The 23,768-nt window shown below is 37.2% G+C and overlaps 1 protein-coding gene across 1 annotated transcript in view; it reads left to right on the top strand.

Annotated features, from left to right (window-relative positions):
- Positions 1 to 23,768, top strand: part of Thsd7a (thrombospondin type 1 domain containing 7A) — a 418,389-nt gene that overhangs the window by 213,254 nt on the left and 181,367 nt on the right. Inside the window, exons 3-4 of the mRNA XM_057767705.1 lie at positions 20,455 to 20,703; positions 23,110 to 23,291. Of these exons, the coding sequence (XP_057623688.1) occupies positions 20,455 to 20,703; positions 23,110 to 23,291 (431 nt within the window). The remainder of the gene's footprint in view (positions 1 to 20,454; positions 20,704 to 23,109; positions 23,292 to 23,768) is intronic.

Here is a 23,768-nt window from a genome sequence, read left to right on the forward strand (position 1 = left end):
CTTTTCACACACTCCAGGCATTAAAAGGCAATAGCAGAAGATTCATGAGTTTGAGACAGTCTAAGTAACTTAGAGAACCACCTTCTATGTTACATCACAAGATGCTGTCTGAAAACAAAGTAACATAAGCAAACACTGGAAAAACATGTGTATATTTCCTCTCAGACTCAAAATTTCAACAAATATCATATGCCCCTTAGGCCCTAGAGAAGCAAGGTATTACTGTTTGTCACTGAAGAGCGTTGTTCTGGACTGTAGGACATCCAGAACCCTTGGTGTGGCACTTTTTGCATCTACATCAGATCTCTTTCTCATTTCTAGCATTCACTTTATGCTGGATTCGCTATATTGCTACTTTCTAATTTGAGTTCCCTAGCAGACAGCCATCTCTACAGATATCTAGGGGGACAGATCATAATAGGAACAGAACCCCTACAGCTTAAACCTTGGAAGTGTGTAGAGGTGCCTGTAAGGAAGGAAAGCAACAGCCCTGCTCCATGCTTTGTGGTCACCAGAAAATACAATGCACCAACTGTCTTATAATTATTTTTACTAATGTGTATATGTACATAATGATTTGTAATGTGAGAAATGGCTTACAGTATGATGACATGGGATTCATACACTGACAAGGAAATATAAAGATTGCCCCATTAGAGGATGCTTTGGTGGTATGGTTAAAATGTGTGATCTTGTGGTTGAGAATGCAGTATGGTGGTAGAGCCCCAGTGTTAGTATTTAAGCATCTATACTAATCTGACCTTGGGGTTCTTACAGGATACGTCCTCAGCTGCAGCCACTAAGAGCACCTCCTGTGCACATTCACTATGATACCTTTTAAAAGGGCCATGCCCACCTCCCATCTCTCTTTTTTTCTGTCTATTCCTCCTCTCTCTCTCTCTCTCTCTCTCTCTCTCTCTCTCTCTCTCTCTCTCTCCCTCTCTTTTCATCTGCTCCTGTCCTTACAGGCTGATCTCTCTCCTTCCCTTCCCCTTTTTACATTCCCTTTCTTCTATTAACTCCCCCACACACACATACACAAGAGCTCTGTTGCATGGCATCTTTCATCTTTTTCTCATGTGCCATGTTTTTAAATTACACCTACTCTTTCATGCACATGGCTCTCTGTTCAATTCCCATCTCACCAGAACAGCTGGGTATATGACACAATTAAAAGTGATCTCTGATACTTTTACAAATAATGGCTTACATGTATACACTCAAATATCAACATCTGTTTAAGGATTTTTTAAAAGATAGATTTGTATACATCTTTATGAAATACATACATAAATCTTAAGTAGAGACATTTGGCCCTTCATTTGGTAGATAATGATCCTCATGTTTACTGCAAGAATACGAGGACACATGGAAACACTAAGAAATGATTCATGAAGTACTTTTTGTAAGGGAAGCTAATGTTTCCTCCACATCCACCCAGTGAGGGACCTTTCCTTGGGACAAATTTACCTCCTGAAATCTGGGAATCCGGGTGAGTCAGAGCTGCCTGACCAACATTTCAATGGTGGCAGAGTCTGGAGAGAATTGTCTGGAAAGCCTGCAGTGCTCATCTTATACAATCAAAGTCGTATACGGTGACAGGTCTTCCTGGAGACCACACTGTGGTGAAGGAGGGCAACATGGGATCATTTGGAGAGATGTTCAAAGCAAATATCTGGTACCTTCTCTTTTGGCAATTCAAGAGATAACATGAGCTTAAGAGCATTTCCTAGAGTACTCAGACTTCTTAGGAAACACAGAGATGTAGGCACTTCCATGGCTAATCTCCATAGCAATAATTATATGAACATGGACAAGATATACACTTATATATGTACTTCTTGTGGAACATTATGGCCAGGCATAGTAACTATTATTAACTATATTAACCTATCATCTCCAATAGCCTCCTGTGTTTAGATTATATATACATAGATATGTATGTATTACTTTTTAAAGTATAAAGCTAGATAAATTATATTAAATATTATTAAATCCATGCATTTATAAGACAAATATATGAGTAAAAATGCATAATAATATTGTAGGCAAATAATAGTATTTATTGTTGAGTAAGACATAAAAGTCAATGATGATAGCTGTCATTAATATTAATGAATTTGATCGTTAATATTTATTATTGTATAAATATTTAGTGTACAGTAATCTACACAAGTAACATAAAAAGGCCTCTTGTTTTAATATACATTAATATCAGAATTAATACACTCTTAAGAATAGCTTTGTTCATCAGTTGTATTAGACCATGTAGTATAATAAAAATTTGTGATCCATTTGCCCTCCCCCAAAAGAAGATCTATATATTTTAAATGTTATCAGCTTATAATTCATAAATTACTTTTTTCTCTGAAGGAAAAATTGCTTTATTTTCCTTCTACTTTAAATGTCAACTTAGTTAGATTTGTTATAACACTTGAAAATATTTAATAAAGGAAACCTTCTAATTAAAAATATCTACCCCATTTTGACAGATAGGTACTGAAGGGAAGAACATGTTCACATTTGTGGTTATTCAAGACCAGATTGCACCTCAGTTTAAAACTTGAATTCCTACCTGTCTTGTGCCATGTCAGACTGGCATTTAAACAGTGTCTGGCCTCTCATTATTAGTCTTCCTTAAGCATATTCTTCTATGTGACCGTAACTGGAAAAAGAGATCCTGTCCATTATACAAAAATACATTTGAGATTACAGAGTGCACATGTTGGAGCATAGTGACAAGACGTTATGGCCTAAACCTATTACCAACACTGGGCAATATCCATCAAGTGGAACAAATGTTCTAGCCGGAATTTCCTTACAGCTGAAATGGCTTTTCGTTTGTCCTCTTTATTACAATTTATTTAAAGATGTTGATTTTTAAATCCTATTTTTGAATTTCTTTTCTGAGCCTCTTCAATCCTTTGAGAAGGTATTAAAAAATGGCAAACAGGATTATCTTCTTTTAAAAGGTTTAGGTTTCCCACTTCTCTCAGTGTAGAAAGAGCTAAGCATTTTGTGTTTTCCATGCTACTCACGTATTTCAAAAAGTTATTAAAGGGTTACTGAGGGTTGGATAATATGTTTTAAATTACTATCTATTTCTCAAGTGTTGTAGGGGGTCACTTGTTTGTTCCCGGCTGCTTGGCCCCCAAAGAACCTGTATTAATTAAATCACTTCTGCCTCTTTTATAGACGAGTGAGTGCAGAGAGTGTGGATCAGAAAGGAGGAAGTTCTCCATAGGACAGGTTAAGACAGGTGAGCACCACTGAGCCTGGATTAGTTTGGGAGATGAGAGATAGCAGTTGGAGAACCAGTGGCCTAGAGCCAGGACCCAGTGGAAACGCATGATGCACTTAAATTAGAGCCAGCGGATGTTTGTCAGCTTGTTCTTCAGTTGTGTGTAATTCCTGTGGGACACAACGTAGATGGAGCATTGTGTTTAGTCATGGTGCAAGTTTTGCCTGGAAAAACATCATGAACACAAAAGAGTGAAGTCTTGAAAAGTAACATGTAAACTCTAGCTTCTTATGGGCTCTCTCTTACATCTTAACCTATTTCTATCGATCTGTATATTGTACATGACTGTGGCTTACCAGCAAGGTTCTGTCCAGTGTCTTTCTCTGGCGGGGGTACATGGCTTCTCCCTGATGCCACCTTCTTTCTCCCAGCATTCAGTTTAGTTTTCCCTGCCTAGCTTTACTCTACACTATCACAGGCCAAGGCAGATTCTTTATTCATTAACCAATAAAAGCAACATATATACAGAAGGACTTCCCACACCATTCAAAAACTCTTTATATATTCCAATTTCAAGCCTTGTTTCCACTTTTATTACAAATAAAATGCTTTTTTACTACCATCACCTACAACTTTTGTCAAAATTTCTTTTTGTTTGTTAGCATTACACAGTTTATCATCTGACCACATGCTATACATTTTTCCTATATTGAAGCACAATAAGCTAATGAATAAATAAGACAACCCTGAAGTCATTGGGAGAATGTAAAATTTAATAGCAGAATTAGCACTATTTTACCTGTAGACATTTAGAGGTATGGGAGTCAATAAATTACCTAATGTCTTTTCTGTATTAGGTAACAAATTTTCAAATGATCTTTTGCATTAATAAATAATTACACAAGATGGTAACCAAAATATTGACCTCTCTCATATGTAGTCTTATAATACAGTTTTGAGTCACTGGAAAAGTTAACTTCCTCATAGAAGTGTTTAATGGCAAAAAGGAATAACTCACTATTACATCAAATTCATTAAGGAATTACTTTCAACAGCTACACAGTGCTGGTATTACTCATTAAAATAAAATTCCAAGGGGATAAACAATAAGAAAACTTACTGCTGATATTCTGAACTAAAATTTCAAATGCAGATTCCTCACTCTGTATAAAGCTTAAACGGTAGCTGTCAGTTTGCTTAACCATCCTATGTGGATTATTACAATATTACAATAACTCGACACATTCTGCAATTGCCATTTAAATATAATATCTTATATGTTCTCTTATTAAAACCAGACCTTCATGAAAGCTTCAAGGGCTTTAGCAAGTATTTGACTGATTTATGTAGATGGAGAAAAAGAGGGGATTGGAGATTGTAGAGAAACAAGCAAACTTTATCAACAGAGAGATATTCACAGAGCAGCACTTTGCACTCAGAAGATGATAGAGAGTGAGTCATGAAGGTCAGGCGGAAGGGTTCTAACTTAGGGCAGTCTGACAAGGCAGGCACTGTGGGCTTCCAAAAAGATGATGAATGGGATATATATAGGTGTGCTAGAACTGCCCTTTGACTGAACAATGTGAGGTAGTGCCTCCTAAATCTGTCAGAAGGAGGAGAACAATTGGTCATGACTTTAAAGTGAAAATGGAGAGTACTGGGTGATTTGAACCAATGTGTCCTATCAGGATTTGCAATGCTTTGTTACTAAACTGCTTAGAGAGGATTTGAACATGAAGAATCGTGAAGAATGAGAAACCAAAGCAAGGAAACTTAGGGAGTGATGCAGGAAACTGGGCATCAGTGTGTTTATAGTAAGTAGAGATGGCGAACCTAAGGCAGAAACTGAAGTAGAGACTGTGGATAAACATTGCTTACTCATTTGCTTCCCATGACTTGCTTAGGCTACTTCTTAAACAACCCAAAAGCACCTGCCCAGAAGTATCATCATCCTCAACAATCATTAATCAATAAAATTTCCACAAATTTCCTTTATAGACCTATCTAATGGAGGCAACTCCTCAATTGAGATTCCCTCTTCAGATTTATGTCTATGTTTGTGTAGAGTTTACGAAAACCAACCAGCACATGGGGCTGTGGTGATATTTGACCGGGTAAAGTCCTTGCGGTACAAACATGAGGTACTGAAGTTAGATCCGCAGTGCTCATGTGAAAATACAGACAGTACAGTATGAACTGTTATCAGCGTTGGGAAGTGGAGCAGAATTCTGACAGGCAAAAATCCTGCTAAATGATACTTTCGATAAGAATTGCAAAAATTAATCAAATCTTTTTTTTTATCATTTTCACAGTCTTAAAAAAAGTCTTAAAGCCTGCTTTTTGTCCTGCCCAGCTCCTGCATGGCTAGCTTTACACCCGAAATAACACACAAATTGTATTCATTTAAACATTGCCTGCCCCATTAGCTCTAGCCTCCTCTTGGCTAACTCTCTTATCTTGATTAACCCATTTCTAATAATCTGTGTAGCACCACGAGGTGGTGGCTTACCGGGAAAGATTCAGCATATCTGACTGGGTGGCTGGATCCATGGTTTCTGACCCAAAGAGGAGAGGCATGGCGATTGCCTCACTTTCCTCTTCCTCCCAGCATTCTGTTCTGTCTACTCCACCGACCTAAGGGCTGGCCTATCAATGGTCAAGGCAGTTTCTTTATTAACCAATAAAATTAACACATCGACAGAAGACCCACCTATATCAAGCTTTTACCCTATTTCTGAAAACAGGTTACAGTTTTTCACATGGAGTAGGTTTGAGAGTTGGCCTTGAATTTTCAATGCAAGGGCTGGAGCAGCATGGAGATAAGGAAGCAGCTGCATACACGCATTTTCTGTGCATGGAAGGATGGGGCATCTAGCATGTGCTCTTTCGGGCGGTCCTCACTGCTGTAGCAGTGTTCCACTGCGGAACACGCACCATGCTGCTATCATCAAATTCAGCTGCTGACCAGCAATGTGGCCCTCAGGTTTAATAGGGAGCATATGATCACTCCAGCTGGCAGGTGACATCAGCTGGCAACGTTCCCAACAACTCAACAAAAGATTTTCAAATATCAAAGCAAGGCAAAGACCTCTGTCTTTCTCAGAAAAAAAAATGGTTTTAATGTGCATGCATTTGCTTCTATAGGCATTATTATGTCTGTTTTGTTGAATTCTGTGAAAGAAAGGGCTGATAATAAAATTCAGAAAATTTATAAATGTATTCATTCAAATTGATACAGAAATGATAAGGTATAGGAAACATAATTTTATACTAATGACAGAATTTCAACTTGAATATAATTACAAGTTAAAGAAGTCTCTAAGCAAGGTTTCATCTAAATATAAACAAATCATGATTTAGACTGACTAGTTAGGTTATAAAATCTTAAGGCATATACATTTATTGAGGAAAGAAGTTTGTTGATCTTTTAGTAAAATATAATTTCCACATATTAAAAGACCATGAGGTAGAGGCTTCATTTGCTAACCAGGGTTGTGTCACACGGGATCAGCAGGTTGGGACTGTCTAGGTCTCTTGGCTCTGAACCTAGTATTCATCACTGTCTGACATGCCACAATTTGGGGATTAATAGGATCTGAGAAACCTTCTACTCAGTTTTAAAAATCATAGAATCAAAAATTCACATGGCTTATTAGCATTGTATTCTAGCATAAAATCTCTGAATGTAAGTTTGCTATAAGATCAAGAGATTGGGATGCAGATATAATAGCCAATTGCTAATATTGGTACAAGAGAAAAACTTATCTGCCTAAAAATGCATGTAAGTTTCTTTTCTTTCCCAAGAATAAAACAATTACTTTCCTTTTTAGGACAATACATTTCATGACATAGTATCAATGACCATTCTGACATTACAAAATATTCAAGCCTAGGCATTTTGTATAATGAACATTAAATATATTTTAAATACTTACTCAAAATGTATTTGGTTATATCACCCATATTGGGAAGGTTTGGTAATATTGTGCAGAAGCAACATACAACTTCTCATCTTAAAGGAAACCATCTGGTGAACTAAGAAATGCTAATGCATTTACTTCCTTTTTTAAAAAAGGAAAACTTGCTTTTTCATGGATTAAGAATATTTTAAGTGCTTGCTACAGACTAAGTCTACAGGGTGTTAAAATTGACATACTGCTATATTGTTTCTAAATAGTATATCCATAAATGTCAAGATGACTCATATTTATGAACAGTTATATAGACTCCTCAAAGTATAATAATTCTTAAGGAGTAAAGAATTTCCTGGTTTGGGGTGTGTGCTGCATATGGTTGACTTGTCAATAATCCAACTCCTACAGTTCAGAGATTTTCAAGGTACCTGAGTGGAAGGGTTAGAGTTTGGGATTTTATCTTTGTTTCATTTCCTACTGATAAAATGACATGGTCCTACTATGTCTACTGTGCCTATTATGTAGTTCATGCCATGGTCAATATATTAGGCATTCTTCTTCAGCTGAGTTCACTGAGTATGCAATGGGGGTTTGTATCTATTAATTCCCACAAAATAGCCTTAGAGTCTGTTTTCAAGTGATATAGAAAACCTGTAAAAATCTCTTGCTTTCCTGAACACATTTTGGCTACCAACACCCTAATGGAATTTTTGTGCTGTGAAGTCTAAAAGCTAAAGCTGATGTTTCCCAAATGTGCTTGCAGCCAGGGGTCTAAATGTGATTTAGAGTCTACTACCCATGCTAGTGCTGGGCTTGGCTTCTGAGCTGAGGGCAGGAGAAAGAAGCAGCACATATATTTCATAGAACAGCTGGTGCCAGAAACAGCAGAACTTCCTGTAAGCACAGAAAACCTCATAAACCAAAGAAGTGCCAGTGCAATCCTCAGTGCTCAAAGTTGTTAGGAAAACTTTGCATAGATTTCTGTTCCAGATTCTTAAATTATTTTGGTTAATCACCTATCTGTTAACAAATTCCTATTCTGTCTGAGATCTACTTCTACTGTTTGTGAGAACTTGTATTACCTTGATTTGGATTCATTTTACCAGCTGTTAATACTGACTGATTTATGCTTGTGTTTGGGAATGAACATAGGTGAATCATCTCTGTTGATCCTAAAATTTCACTACCCAAGTAAATCTCATGAGGATTTTGCTAAAGTTCATATTCTAGTTTAGTTGTTTAGAAAGAATCTAAGAATTCACATGTGTAACAAGATCACATTTAGAAGCAGTGATCTTAGTGCACAGTGCAAATAGAAAATCAAACCCTATGTTTCACTAGTCCATGGGAACAGATTCCTCTTATAGATTATAGACTGTCAGTGCTAGCCTTATGATATGATATTATCTAACATTAAACCATTGCCTCTTTTATGAATATTATGAACTACAATATAAAATACTTTTGATATGTTCAGATCTATGGACATAAACAGGAGGAAAGGAGGCAGAGAGAGAGAGAGAGAGAGAGAGAGAGAGAGAGAGAGAGAGAGAGAGAGAGAGAGAGAAAGAGGCATAGAGAAAAACAGGAAAAACAGAGAGTGGAAGAGAGAGAACAAGTAATTTCAGAGCAGAGGCACCAAATAGCATTCACAGATATCTGTTTTGACCAAATATAGTCAACTTACTTATAAAAATCCTTTTATATGGCTGTGCATCTTGCATGTTTATTTGTGTGCACATTCATGTTCATGCATGTGAATGCAGATGTACATATGACATTTCATGTATTCAGAGGTCAGAGGACAAGCTCAATCCTTGCCTTCCACTTTTATTATTTGAGACAAGGTTGTTGTTATTCTTCTGCATGGCCCAGCCTATCTGGCCCATGAGCTCCTGAGATTCTTCATCTATATCACCAAGATCCTCAGAATTTGCTTAGAAGCAAAGGAGGTGGCAAATAGGAGATTGAGAACCAGAGTCTAGGTTACTTTCCTACTGTAGACAGTGTGGAGAATAGGCAACACCTCAGGCTGACGGAGAAACCCAGATAAGAGTTAATTTTATCAGATGATGGCCCGAGAAAGCAATGAAAATAGTGACAGATTTTCACGAGCCTTTGTTACCAGATGGGAATGTTTGAATTTGATCTTAAGAAAATGAGGGTGTTGGAATTTTCTCTTTAAGAAACTAAAAAAAATGTCCATGTCATTTCATAAAATTTAATGTGCAGTCTTCAGAAGAAGGTAGTTTTCTTAAGCACAATCATCACTAAATGGGCTACAAAATTTTTTTGGCGAAAAGATTTAAATAGTTTCCTTTCTACTAGAGTATAACATGAATTAAAAGAGGTTAAATAAAGTAAATATAGCATTTCTCAGATTGAGGAAACACTCTGCTCATTACCTCTGGAGGAAGTCGTTAACATAAATTCTAGTTTGTCATTTTTCAATATTTATCTAGTTCCTCTCTCCAATAAAAGGTGAAGTGAGTAACATCTGCTTCTCTCTCCAAGCCAGAGTTTCCTTCTATCAGTATTGGCCATCTGGCTCTCCTACCACACCTCATAAAAGAAAGAAAGCTGTCACAGTTACTGTAGCATCCTCGTCAAAGCATCCCTTATCCACATTCCCACTTCCCATAGGGGCGTGCTCTTAAAAAAGAAGTAAGGAACCAAAATATATTTATCCTTTGAACCTCATGATGTCAGTTTTTCTGGCCAGGATTAAGCAGAGAAGGACTGAGGATAGCAGATGAATAAACTAGTAAGCATGAATGATCTTGTCAGTCAATTGGACCTCATTAATAACTGTGAAATAACACAGCTAAACATTAGACTGTTTATGGAACCACCTTGATCATCTGTAACACAATGTGTGAAAGGAACGGATCTAAAATGAGCCCAGATGTATGAGCCCTCCTCTGTCCTTGCTATTTTGGCTCTGATCTTATAATTTATAATGTATGTATATAATATAATAATATGCTGAGCTTGTAATTTACACTTTAATACATGTATATGTTATTTAAGACTTTCAGCAACACCTGGTTCTTGGATAATACTTCTTACTAGATGCATCCATGGTGAATCTACATCAAGAAAGGATATGACTACTGAGATTATTTACGAGTTCCTAGAAAACTGGTTCTTCTTAGTTATTCTCTCGTGGTTGACCCATTTGCCCAAAGCTAAATGCTTCTAAGATTTCAATGACTCCTTCTCTCCTTTTGGCTCCTGTTGTCCACTAGGTCAAAGCGTTTCTAATTTCCCCTCTTCCATACTTGATAATAGCTTTAGTGATTGCTACTGTTGCTGACACCCTCATAGATGCCATCAACTGAAAGATCCATATGTTACTTTCTAGCTGTATGATATGGAGGACACTTAAAGACTCTATTACATCATTTGCAAAATAAATTGCACCCAAATAAATCTAACAGGAAAACCATGCAGGTTTATTTTACGATATCAATTTTTAAGAAAGTATTAATGACCAAAATTTTTCATGCATGTTCATATATGTGTGCATGTGGAGCTTTGGGGAAAACATCATGTGTGGCATCCTGAGGTGACATCCACCTTTTCGATGATACAGTATCTCTCAATGTCCTGAAAATTTGCAGGTTAGGCTGGGTGGCCAGCTAATACCACAGATCTTCTGATCTTGGCCTCCCCATGTTTGGGGAATTACAAATATATGCCACAGAATCTAATATTTTAAAAACATGGATTGTGTGAATAAAATTAAGATCTTCATGCTTTCAAGACAAGCACATTACAGACTAAGCTATCTTTGAAGCTCTGGCTGAAACATTCTTTTCAAGCAACAATCCTTTGATAAATTCATACAAATAACTCTTAAAAATAGAAGGCAGGTAGACTGATAAATAGAGAGCTAGATCATAGATAAGTAAATGACAGTATAAAACTCCCTTTTACAGAGGACTATATGACATGGTCTAGAAAACCTAGATTTGCTGTAGACATGTTGTGAGAGACAACACCATTTTGACATCTGTTGACTTGACAGAATGCTAAGAAAGATCTCGGGGTGTCAGAGGAAACAAAAGCCTTCTGACCCCCTTATACCCAGTTTACTCAGAAGTAACCAAGTTGAACTAATAACCATTTTCTCATAAGGTTTTTCTGAGCATAAAATTATATAATGTTTTATATATTTCCCACACATGAAGGTTAGAAAATTATCTGACAGTATTAAATGCATTTATTATGAATACTAATCATTGTGATAGTCACTGTCTTCAATCTTAAAATTTTTTTCTACCTTGCTGCATGGCATTGCATAAAACCCAAATACATCTTTATGCTCCATATCTTTTAATCAAATCTTTACCCATAGGAGGTGATTTATTTTTTACAAAAACATTATATTGAGAAACTGATACATAAGCACTACATCTCCATCTCTCCCATCTCGTCTTACCTAGCCAGCTCTCCCCAGACCTCTGATTTTCCCTCTCAAACTCAAAATCTTCATATATATATATATATATATATATATATATATATATATATGCATATATAACATATGGAGCCCATTTAATGTTGCTTGTATGGCTATAAATCTAGAGAGCCCCATATTGGATGAAATAACCAATGGGGAACCTGGTCCCTGGAGGAAGCTAATTCTCACTCTCTCAGCAGTCATGGACCATCTGTAGCTCTTAATCGAGGAGTGGGAACATGTGAATTTCTCCTGTCCATCTTGACATGTCAACTGGTGTTTTCATTATGCCATTCATGCTCAAACAATTATACTGTGGCGATGTCATGTGTGCATTTTTCCTTTCAAGTCGAGGGGACACTATCATGAAGCCACTGTTTTGGTCTTCTGACTTTTACAGTCATTCCACCCACTCTTATGTGATTTTCTGGAAGCTATGAGCATTGCGGATACATTATTTGGGGCTGGACATCCTCTGTTCAACTGATTCTATACACTTTAAGGTGTTGTGGATCTCTGTGATCATCTCTATAATTGCAAAATGAAGCTTCTTTGATAAGGCCTGCCTTGGGTTTAAGGGGAGGCATTTAAGAAGCTGACATTACATTGTTTTGGGAATGTGGCAGCAGCAGATTGTTGTTTGTGGTCTATGGATTTTCCAGCCACGAGTAACTAGTTCTATTTATACTAACCAGCATGAATTCCCTTCTGTTGAGCAGGTCCTTGGTCCAATTAGACAGCTCTTGGTTGCCTCCAGAATAAAAGTGACACCATTTCTCAGTTTTGGATATTGTGCAAGTCCAGTTATCAATGTGTTTCATGAGCTTCATGCTGAATAGGACCGGCAACTGCTCCTTTCACTTGGCAGCTACAGAGTACTTCAGTGCTGTGACAACCAGTCAGCCCTCAAGGAGGCAGTCCAAATTACTTTCATATCAATCATTCCACTTACCATGTCCAAAGAATGTGGCATCTTCAGCAATACAATCTTACCTGTAAATTTTGGAGGTAAATTAAGAAGAATAGCAGTAGCCTATATTATTTTGAAATATTTTGTATTTCTCCAATCAAAAATTCTTGGGAGGTTTCTCATATCAGAGACTGGGGGTCTTTATTAAATGCTGTATAGTTCTCGGGTAGAGCACCATTACTTTATGTGGTATAACTTCATTGAATATATAAAATATATTTTAAATAAGCATAAAACAATGTTTCTCTATAGCTTTTCAAGGATCCTTAATATTATTTATATCCTCCCTCTCCTATTTTCTCCTGTATTATCCTTCCCTCCTGGTTAAATTCCGCCCTCACTAACTCCACTATCTACTTCATAACACCTGTCTCCTACTATTACCCTCCCTGGAACTTCTTCCCTGATCCTGCCATGGTCTCTTTGTTCTTTTCTAGATTCTCCTGAGAATACTACAGGCTGTATGCTCAAATCTAAGATCCAGAAGTAGGATCAACAAATAAGAGACCACAAATAATGTTTTCCTTTCTGAGTCTAGGTCAACCTTGCTCAGTACAATAGTTTCCAGACCCATTAATTTATCTGAAAATTGCCTGGTTTCTTTTTTATTTATCACTAAATAGTTTTATAGTTTGCTACATTTTTATTGCCCATTCATCAATGGAAGAGCTTTTAGATTGTTTCCATTTCCTTGCTATTGTGGCTATAATGACAATAAACATACATGGTTGAACAAGGATCTCTGGGGTAGGATATCAAATTCTTTGGGTATATGACAACGGGTGGTATAGAATCTGACAGGAAATTATGAGAAGGATGCAGGGTAAAGGGATTCTTAATCATTGTTTGGTGGGATTGCAAATCTGTGCACCCACTATGGAAATCAGTGTGGAGAGCTCTCAAAAAGCTAAAAGTACCATTGGCTGTAATATACTGTACCTGAAAGAGTGCTTGAAATGTTAACAAAGTTTTCAAAAAAAAATAGATTCTTCTCTCATACAGTACCTGCCAACAAGTTTCCCCTTCTCCTATTCCTCTCAGTTCCCAGCTCCCTCCCACCTCCCCTTTCACTCAGATGTACTCCTTCTCCATTTCCTCTTCATAAAAGAGCAGGTTTCCAGGAGACAAAAACCATGTACAATAAAACAGAATACAACATAACACCACAAAAGCCCTCATATTGAGGCTGGGCAAGGCAACCCAATAGGAGGAAGAGATTCCCGAAAGCATACAAAAGAGTCAGAGATACACTCACTTCCACTATTCAGAATCCCACAAAAGAACCAAGCTAACAGTCTCACACACACACACACACACACACACACACACACACACAAACACGCACGCACGCACGCAGGAAAGAAGACCTCACAGGCTCTGTGCTTGCCACTTCAGTCTCTGTGAGTTCACGTTAGCCCAGTTTAGAGATTCAGTGGGCCATGTTCACCTTTTATCCTCCATTCCCCCTGACTCCTACAGTCTTTCCTCCTCTTCTTCTACAGGGTTACACAATCTCCAATGGGGAGGGACCTAAAAAGACCTCCAATTTAGACAATCTCCTTATAATATCTGGCTATGTAAGTGAAGCTTGTAATGTGTGTGTGTGTGTGTGTTTTATTTTTACTACTTATTACCAACTCTATATTTCTCTAGGCCAAGAATGCAATATGTTTGTTTTTTTTTTCTGGTCAATATGTCATTTCATTGCAAATTAGCTTTATCTCAGTTAATCATCATCAACTAATTTTATCTGAACCTGAAAACTTCTGATATATGGTTATTATTCACCACAGTCACCTACTACTGGAAATGACCTTCTGTGTATCTCACCAAATACTTATGATTCTAATTTAATTACTATCATCTTGTCATTGTGTTTCTAAGTCCCAGTGTGTGTTTCTTTATCCATGTTTTTGGAAACTTGAGGCATAATAGAAAATCACACAGAAGCACACACACATAAGTTTACATTCTACGTGCCCCAAATAGCAGTATGTAATTATAATTTGATGTCTTCATTATGTTTGGTTTGTTTAACTTTCTTCATTTGAGAATTATACTGAAATCAACATCTATTAGAAAATTGTTTTTTACTTGTGATAGATCTTTAATTGACTTGGTTCTTTGGCATTTTCATGCATCTATAAAGTGTATTCAGATACTATGATTTCTGTAACCCATACTCTGTACTCTCCCTCCCATTCTTATATACACACATGAGTATCTGGTATTTTGTTTCATTTTTGAGATCCATTGAGTTTAACTAAGATCATCAGTGTGACCCTGGCTTTGGAAAATGTATTTGTTTGTGATTTTAATAATTACTACTAAGTCCCTACATGGCAAAACTCTTGGGAAGCGTATCACTGGCACAAATTGTGTTTTTGAAGCCCTGTGCCAGTTGTTTACAGTTTTACTCTGGCATTCTCCCCAACTAAAGCAGTAACTGCAAAACCTTTATGACTTAGTGGCAGTTAAAGCATTGAGAAATGACTGAGAATGGAATGGGTAAGAAATGAGCTCTGGTTTAAAAAAAAAAATCTAAGCTTAAATTACATACCACAATTTAGAACTGACAAACTCTTCAGCAAGCTCCCTAACCTCTGCCAGAATGCTTCATTATAGAATGGAATTAACAGTGACACTCATAGAAGGGTAACACAATTATCAAATGATGTATATGAGCTCAGTTTTAAACTTAGGCTTTAAAAAGTTCTCAAACTGATCATACTAACAATAGCACAACAGCATGTGTTGCAAACCTACTTAGAAAGATATGAAATAGGAAATGGAACCTACCCTAATTGTCGCATTTCTCATCTGGTGGGATGACACCCAAAACCGAGGTATAGGAACATCTTATGATATGGATGTATAATATTATCATATGGATGTTTTATATATATGGATATATATTATCTTGCTCTCATATTAGGTAGGGGTGGGAGATAACTCAAAAGTTTCATGGAACACTGGAGTCCACATCTCTTGAAGGAATCTCATATTCTTAGCCTCAAAACTTTCCATTAGTTTGTCTTCTCCAAGCATTGCCACACTCACTGAGTGAATTTACCTAAAGGGCTCATATTTTTATTTCTTTCTTTCTTTTTTTTTTTTTTAGAAAAAAACAGTCTTTTCTTATTTTACATACCAATCCCAGCTACCTTTCCTTTTCCTTCACCTTCCCCTCATCCAGTTCTCTCCACCCCATTTCCCATCTTTTCCTCAGAGAGGGTGGAGCATCCTGTGAGGAGCCAAGAAAGTCTGTCACATCACTTGAGGCAGGACCAAGGTCCTCTTCCTGTATCTAGGCTGAGTAAGGTACACCTCCATAGGGAATGGGCTCCAAAAAGCTAGTTTACGCACTAGGGGTTGTTGTGCCTGAGTCTTAGGATGCCCAAGAAGACCACCATGGAGTCACACTTTTGAATGTAAAAATCAAGGTTTTATTTATTGATGTAGGTGGTCTTCTGTCTATCTGTTGCTTTCATTGGTTAATTAATAAAGAAAACTGCTTGGCCTGATAGGTCAGAACATAGGCAGGCAGGGAAGACAGACAGAATGCTGGGAGGAAGAAGGCAGTGATGCAGATGCGATGAAGCTCCGACCCAAGATGGACGTCGGCTAGAAACTTCCTGGTAAGCCACCACCTCATGGTGCTACACACATTAATAGAAATGGGTTAATCAAGATGTGAGAGTTAGCCAGTAAGAGGCTAGAGCTAATGGGCCAAGCAGTGTTTAAATGAATACAGTTTGTGTGTTGTTATTTTGGGTGTAAAGCTAGCCGTATGGGAGCCGGGTGGGACGAAAAGCAGGCCTGCCTGCAGCTCCTTCTACAGTTTATTAAGTACAGGCTAACATGGTCATTTGTCTCACAGTCTGACTCAGCAGATGGAGGGAGAAGGACCTCGTCTATTTTTGAAAGGGGTTTATAAAGACAAAAACCACAAAACAGTCATAAGGTTATAGTCTCAAAATACAAAATTACTTATCCTATATCAGAACTGGCTAAAGGTGAGGTACAGCTGTTAATTTCTGATAAGTAATTAGTATTTAAGGGGGATAGCAATAGCCCCACACACCCCTTGGTTAAGTCTTCCAGATATCTGTTGACTCTTTGCTAACTTATCTGATTGGTCCTGAAAATTTATCTGATTGGTCCATTGTTAACTCAGCCGATAGGGGAAGTTGGTAGTCAGCATCTTGTCAGCAGTTTTGTGTAGGTTGGGTTTTTCCCATTAGCTAATACTTCTAAAAGGGGGCTAGCGACCTCCTGCTTTTATCAGGAATGGGAGTGAAGTTCAAAGTCCCACAGGTCCCAACATAAAAATAAAATCTTTTCTCGTTGCAGTGAGGGTCCACTTGTTTGTTCCAGCTGCCCAGCTAGCTTAGCCCCAAAATAATCACACAGAAACTGTATTAATTAAATTACTGCTAGCCCATTAGCTCTAGCCTCTTATTTGCTGACTCTCACATCTTGATTTAACCCATTAGTATTAATCTGTATATCGCCATGTGGGAAAGATTCAGCATGTCTGACTTTGGTGACTCCATGGCGGCTCTCCCCTTTGCTTTCTTCCTCGCAGAATTCAATTCTGTTTTCTCTGCCTACCTAACTTTACCCAATCAGACCAAGCCAGTTTCTTTATTCATTAACCAATGAAAGCAACATATAGACAAAAGGACCTCCTACACCATTTTATGGCCTTATACTTTTCCCGAGAAGTTTTAGATGGAGTTCAATTCTGAAATCTAGATTTCAACTGTCTTTCCTCTTCTATGTTATAGTTCTAATAAGCTAATAGAGCAATGACTATTTACTGTTTGAATCACAAACTCAGGATTTTAAATTTCTTTTGGTTGTCTTCTAAATATAAGTTTACACACTTTTGACTTAAATCTATGTTTTTGCTAAGACTCAAAGGTATGAGTCTATTTCTGTTGTTGTTTTATAGATATCTGTTATTTGCCTTGTCTGTAATATGGATTTCAATATGGGCCTAAAAGTTTCAAATGTATTATTTTTTAAAGTATATAAATTTTAACTTCTGTTCCTAGTTGAAACTTGTCTCAACAGGTTTCCCCTTGGTTGGCAGACACAAAGAAGCATCAGTTGTTAACTAAAATCCACTCCAAATGACTGTGGACCCTGGACTTCCTATAAACTAATATGGACCAGTCAGTCTAGCTGATGTAAATGTTCGCTGGCTCTTCAACAGAGTCCATAAACAAGATGGTCCTAATAAATACCCTCCCAAACACCTAAATTGCCTCTTTGTTTTAGACTAACATTTCACCTTTGTTAGCTCTTGACCACGATGCCCCAAAGTCAGCCAAAAGCAGTTTAAAAAAATACATCATCCTGTAATCCCTGGTTAAGAGGTTAAGTCAAAACAAAAAGAAGCAAACAAAAAAAAAAAAACAAAACCTTTATATAAAAAGACTGTGTATGATCTCAGAAAAATAAAATCTGTTTTTGCACTAACCACTCAGATTACAGAAAATAATTTGGCTAAAGTTTAAAAGAAAATGGCCACCCCCCCCAAAAAAATTTAGACTCTTCATAGGGATGGTTCAAATCCTGGTTTAATAGCTCTCCTTGGTTAACTACCCTTGTTTCTGCTATTATAGGACCCCTATTGGTTTAGTTATTAATTTTAACTATTAGCCCATATATACTTAACAGGCTGGTACAGTTGTAAGACAAAGACTTGACACTATTCAACTTATGAGTCAGTGTATTAATGCCAATGTATATTATTCAAATTATTTACATCCTCCAGACATCTGCTGACCCTTTGCTAACACAGGGTCTGACTGGAAACCTATCTGATTGGTCCATTGTTACTCAATCAATAGGGAAAGTTAGGTGGTCATCATCTTGTCAGCAGCTTTGTGTAGCTTATATTTTTTCCATTAGCTAATACATCCCTTAAAAAGGAGCTAGCAACCCCCGGCTTTTCTCAGGGGTAGGGGTAACGTTCAAAGTCCCACAAGGTCCCAACATAAAAATAAAATCTTTTCTGGCCTCACAGGGATAGATACTGGTTCCACGAACAGTAACCCTACAAACTGTGAAGGGCTCATTTTATCACAAGGGAATGTGGCATAGTAATATAGTTGACATGTGAGTTTGCATCAGATAACCAAGGTAAATTGTACTAATAGGCAGTAAACCAGTGGTAAAATTATTTGGAAAAGATTAAAATAGATTATCTTTCACCTGTACAGAGATTATGAACTTTTTAAGTATTACCTTTAGGTCAATTCATGCCAATGTGGAGGAAAATAGTATCAAGAAAGGTAATAAAAACAGAGGAAACAAATTATGTGTATTTTGTAAAATTGGAGTTATAGGAAACATTATTTGGTTATTGATTTTTTTTCCCTGATTCTCAGAAGTGACTTCCAATATGACGATGAAAAGTTGCTTATGGCAAAGAAAATTCAATGGTGTTATACCTAAGGACACCATTAATGCCAGCATTTCCATAACATTTGAGCACAGGAGGGTTTTGCTCTGGTGTTGGGAAATAGAACTAACTCCACAGAACTCCTTTTAGGCATTCTCATATGATTTTATGTTCAGACTTTCCAAGTTCAATGAATTGATTTTGATGTTTTCAGCTCTAATTATATTGTGGGAATACAGTTTTCAAAAATATGAATAGTAGTAGGATTAAGACAACAGGATGTAAGTCGTTAGAGTAGAATGGACCTGGCTCCCTCTGCGGGTAATTAGAAAAAATGAGTATGGAACCTGAATGAGATGGACTGATCAGTGACCTCTCCCACCAGGCTGGATAACTGTGATCACAACAGGCTGCCTCTGTCACTGCACAGTATTGGTTACTGAGTCTGAACAAGGATCCAACTCAGAGTACAATTCCAGGAAAACTCAAGCTACTTGGATCCTTGCTGTTGGCATCCATAATCTTTTTGCTTTATTTGTTGACATTACAGTTTTGAATCCATATGCCTCAGTTTCAAGGAGAATTAAAAAGATAAGAATTTGAACACAAATATTTTATTGGTAAGATAAATATTAAAGATATCTTTAGAGTATATCTCTATAATAAGTAGCAGATAAATGTTTTTAAAATATTTACTGTGTATTTAATCATGATAGTCACAAGTAGTTCATGTTAATTAGATAAGCTGGAGGCAATGCTCAGTGATTAAAAACACTCTTGCTGCTCCTCCAAAGGACCCATGTTTGCTTCTCAGCCTTCATATCAAGGAACTCACAACCATCTGTCTCCAGCTTCTGAGAGTCAGCCACCCTCTACTGGACTCTGCACACACCATACACTCACACACTTATACATGGCCATATAAAAAAATAAAATTTAAAAATGTAGAAATTAGAAAGGATGATATATTTAGATAAGCATACATTAAGTCATGAATGACATCAAATTATGCTAAGGCATATATTAAATTATGTTTTCTATTCCAAAAATACTGAAACCAAGTGCCCAGGCTTATCTCAATCAGAAAAATAGAATGGAAATTAACAAATATTAACAATTTCACATTTCTCCTTTTCTAAATTAAAGTAAACCTAGAATGAATAGCAATCAATGTGATGAACTCAGCTTTGGTTAGTTTCTCTGACTCCCTTTATTTCTATTTCTTGGGAGTGGCTTAACAACTCCCACCGAAAAGGAGGCAAGGTAAATATCAATGTTCAGCTTGTTTTTCGACTACACTTTGCAAATGTTGGCATATTTTCAGTGAAACTGTCAATTGCATGTCCACTTAGCAATTAAACTGCCCAAGCTATTTTATTCGGGAGTGTAGAAGACAAAGTTTATACCTGCCTGTGAGTCCAAGGTAAAAATATCAATGCTTTGTTACAGCTTCTGCCAGCAAGAGAAAATGCCCATGACTTTCCAGTCCTGTGTGATCACCAAGAAGTGCCAGGTGTCCGAGTGGTCAGAATGGAGCCCATGTTCAAAAACATGCCACGACGTCACATCCCCCGCAGGCACTCGTGTAAGGACAAGGACTATTAAGCAGTTTCCGATTGGAACTGAAAAGGAATGTCCAGAACTTGAGGAGAAAGAACCGTGTTTGTCTCAGGGGGATGGAGCTGTCCTCTGTGCTACGTGAGTAAAGTAAAACTGGAATGTCCTCAATTGCCATGACCTTTCAGCTCTCTGACGTCACAAATATTTGAAACCTGCTATATCAGTATTCTAACTTAAAACACTATTTCAGATTCAACAGTATAGAAATGGTGAATTTTCTTAAATGTTTTAAGCAGAACACGAGAATAGCTCATTACAAACTTTATCCATTAAAGGTGTGCTTATTCTACAGAATGAAAATATAACTAACAACTTCATTTCCAAATCTCCATAAAGGCCTGACTTTTAACAGCAATTCTTTCAGTGTATTCGGTCATATTGGTTGGTGAATTATTTTAGTAGGTGGCTCACACTGAGGACACTAGATTGAACAGGCTACATATGTCTTTGTTGCAATGAGTCAGCATCATGAGTACATAGTTAGGTGGTAATCCATGTAACAATTTTATTTAAAAAGACTAAAGAACTACAACAAAATAAGGTGTTTTCAGTTGTTGGGAGGTAGGGATTTTTGTTCATTTTTTTGTTTCATCACCAACATATATTATAGGGCCTAACACACATTAAGTGCCTAAGAGATGTTCACTGAACTCAGGTGAAATAAAACTAATTCTGAAATATTTGCCATTATACCAGTATTTTTTTTCTTAAAATACTAATTCCAAGGCATTACACTGAGTTATATTAGCAATATTTCTAGTTTATCTGAACATGGAATACTTATAAGGAAACTTAGAGAATATTAGTGCGCACACTCCACTGGGAGTGACTGTGGACTTTCCACATTTTCAATGGACATGGCTATAGTTTAATATTCATAAATCAGTGAGGAGGCAAATTAGTGCTATTAGTATATGAAGCATTTTAACAAAAATATCGATGGTTTACATGAGGCTGTCTATAGTGGTTTGCAATCACTCACAGTCTTCCCATAGGAGAAGGGACTGAGAAATCCAGTTCCTTTCTTATGCTCTCCAGGTCCCTTCTCCATGACAGGAACCCAGGGATACTGCCCAGACTTCTGGATATTGTATCTCCCAACAGATTCTTCTGCATTTGTCTAACTGTGGGGCTTTATTTTTTATCTTCTCAAATTTTCAAGTGCCATTAATAAAACAAGCAGATATTGTTGGTTTTATTATCTTCTCCATTTTCTAAGGTAGAACTTTTCTTGGAATATATCAACTATTTATATTATTGAAAATCTGTTTCTATCACAGAACTCTTTAGTATGACCTAAACTGGAATGCCATTCTAGGTATTTTTTTTTTCAATGTTTTCTAACTCCCATAGAAAATTAGTTTTTCTGTTTTACTTTCCTCTACCCTATCAATTATCCATGAATCTAGAAATGCTCTTCTTTTATTAACAAGGTTTATTGCTGTTCCTTGATGGCACAATACCACAAGTGTGCATCCCCAAACTCCTACTTTTAAAAATGAGAATGGGAAGGACTCTCACTTTCACCGGCAAATTACCCACCCTTGACAGAGTCAAGCACCCAGAACAGACATCCAAGGGCACCTTTAACCTCTTTGTCTGATTGAGATGAGCACATCCACTTACATCTGTGTTAGCTCTTAATCTGATCCACTGGGAAGCATCATGGTTAGACTGACAGAGTGCTACTGGAGCCATTTCCGCGGGGCTTTTAAGGTATCCGCTTTCCTAGAGGTGGAGAAAAGCCATCATTTCCCATTGTTGGTGACATGAGGAAATGCTTCCCTATCTCCTTTTAAGGAGAGTCAGGCTGACAACCCCAACAGTGGTTTCACATCCTAATCTTGATTGGAGCTCTGAGAATCAGGGACCATCCTTTATGCGCTTTCCTGGCAGCACAGTCAGCGCTTCTCATTCGCTGGCATTCATCAGGAATGCTAGGCTCTTACAGAGCATGTGCACGAAAAACTTCTGACTCTTGACAGTAATAAGAGAGCTCTGAATTGCTCTGTTATATTTTTAAATCTAGCATGCAATTATAATTTTGCTCTGATATGAATAAGCAATTTTCATGCATTTTATTAAAAGCAAAAGTAAGTGTTTGGGCTCGTCATCACTTGCAATGTTTGGCGTTCTCAGACTCAGCCTGCCTTCGTTTATAAGCTCTGAGAAAGGGCAAGCTCGAGTTCAGTTTAATTGCACATGAAATTTCATGTTTTCAGCAGTATGCTCTTATTTCATAAAATATTGATAAGTAACTTTTAGTAGTTGCAATTAAAACAGGCACAGTCTGCATTCAGTTCCTCTAACGGGGCCCAGCTGAGGACAAAAAAGCTACTAAACGGAATCTGTGTCACTCTGAGAGTCTGTACTGCATCCAGAAGAATTGCTTTTGAGTTTAAGTTTTACAACAAAATCTGAAAAGAATTGAGAAGCGTTTTCCTGCGTAAACGTTGCCGCCACTCTTGAATTCTCTTCATCTAGGTATGGCTGGAGAACTGCAGAGTGGACTGAGTGTCACGTGGACCCTTTGCTCAGCCAGCAGGACAAGAGGCGTGCCAATCAGACAGCCCTCTGTGGAGGTGGCATCCAGACCCGGGAGGTATACTGCACACAAACCAACGACAACCCGCTCTCCCACTTAGATACACAAAAGGACAAAGAAGGTATGTGATTCTCCCTCAAATGACTTGCTCTTGAAGAGTGAGCAGGTGGTTGTCCTTGAGGAATGTAAATGGACCATGGGGGACAGGAAGAGCCCCCTACTGTGGATACTGGGACTAGAGTCCGAGTCAGATAAGGAGTGACCTACTTGATGGTTGGTAAGAAACTTAATACAACTCTGTCTGTGGTCAGGATTGATTTCTTTTATAGATCTCTAAAAAAAAATAGTAAAGGTGTCTGGCATTGAAATTTAAAAAGAGTAATTAGTTTATAAAACTAAAATTTTATCTTGTATTTTATATGCATATAGTGCAAGCATATAAAATGAGAGAAAAGGATAGTACTTGCACAATTAACTTTTTTAAAAAAATAATCTCATTTTGTTAAACTGGGATTAAAAAATAAATTTATCATGATATTGATATTTCCTGTGTATATTTGGTTTTCAATTATTGCTATTTTGTTAAATATATTATATA

The sequence above is a fragment of the Chionomys nivalis genome, chromosome 1 (genome assembly GCF_950005125.1).
Source record: "Chionomys nivalis chromosome 1, mChiNiv1.1, whole genome shotgun sequence".
NCBI lineage: Eukaryota > Metazoa > Chordata > Mammalia > Rodentia > Cricetidae > Chionomys > Chionomys nivalis.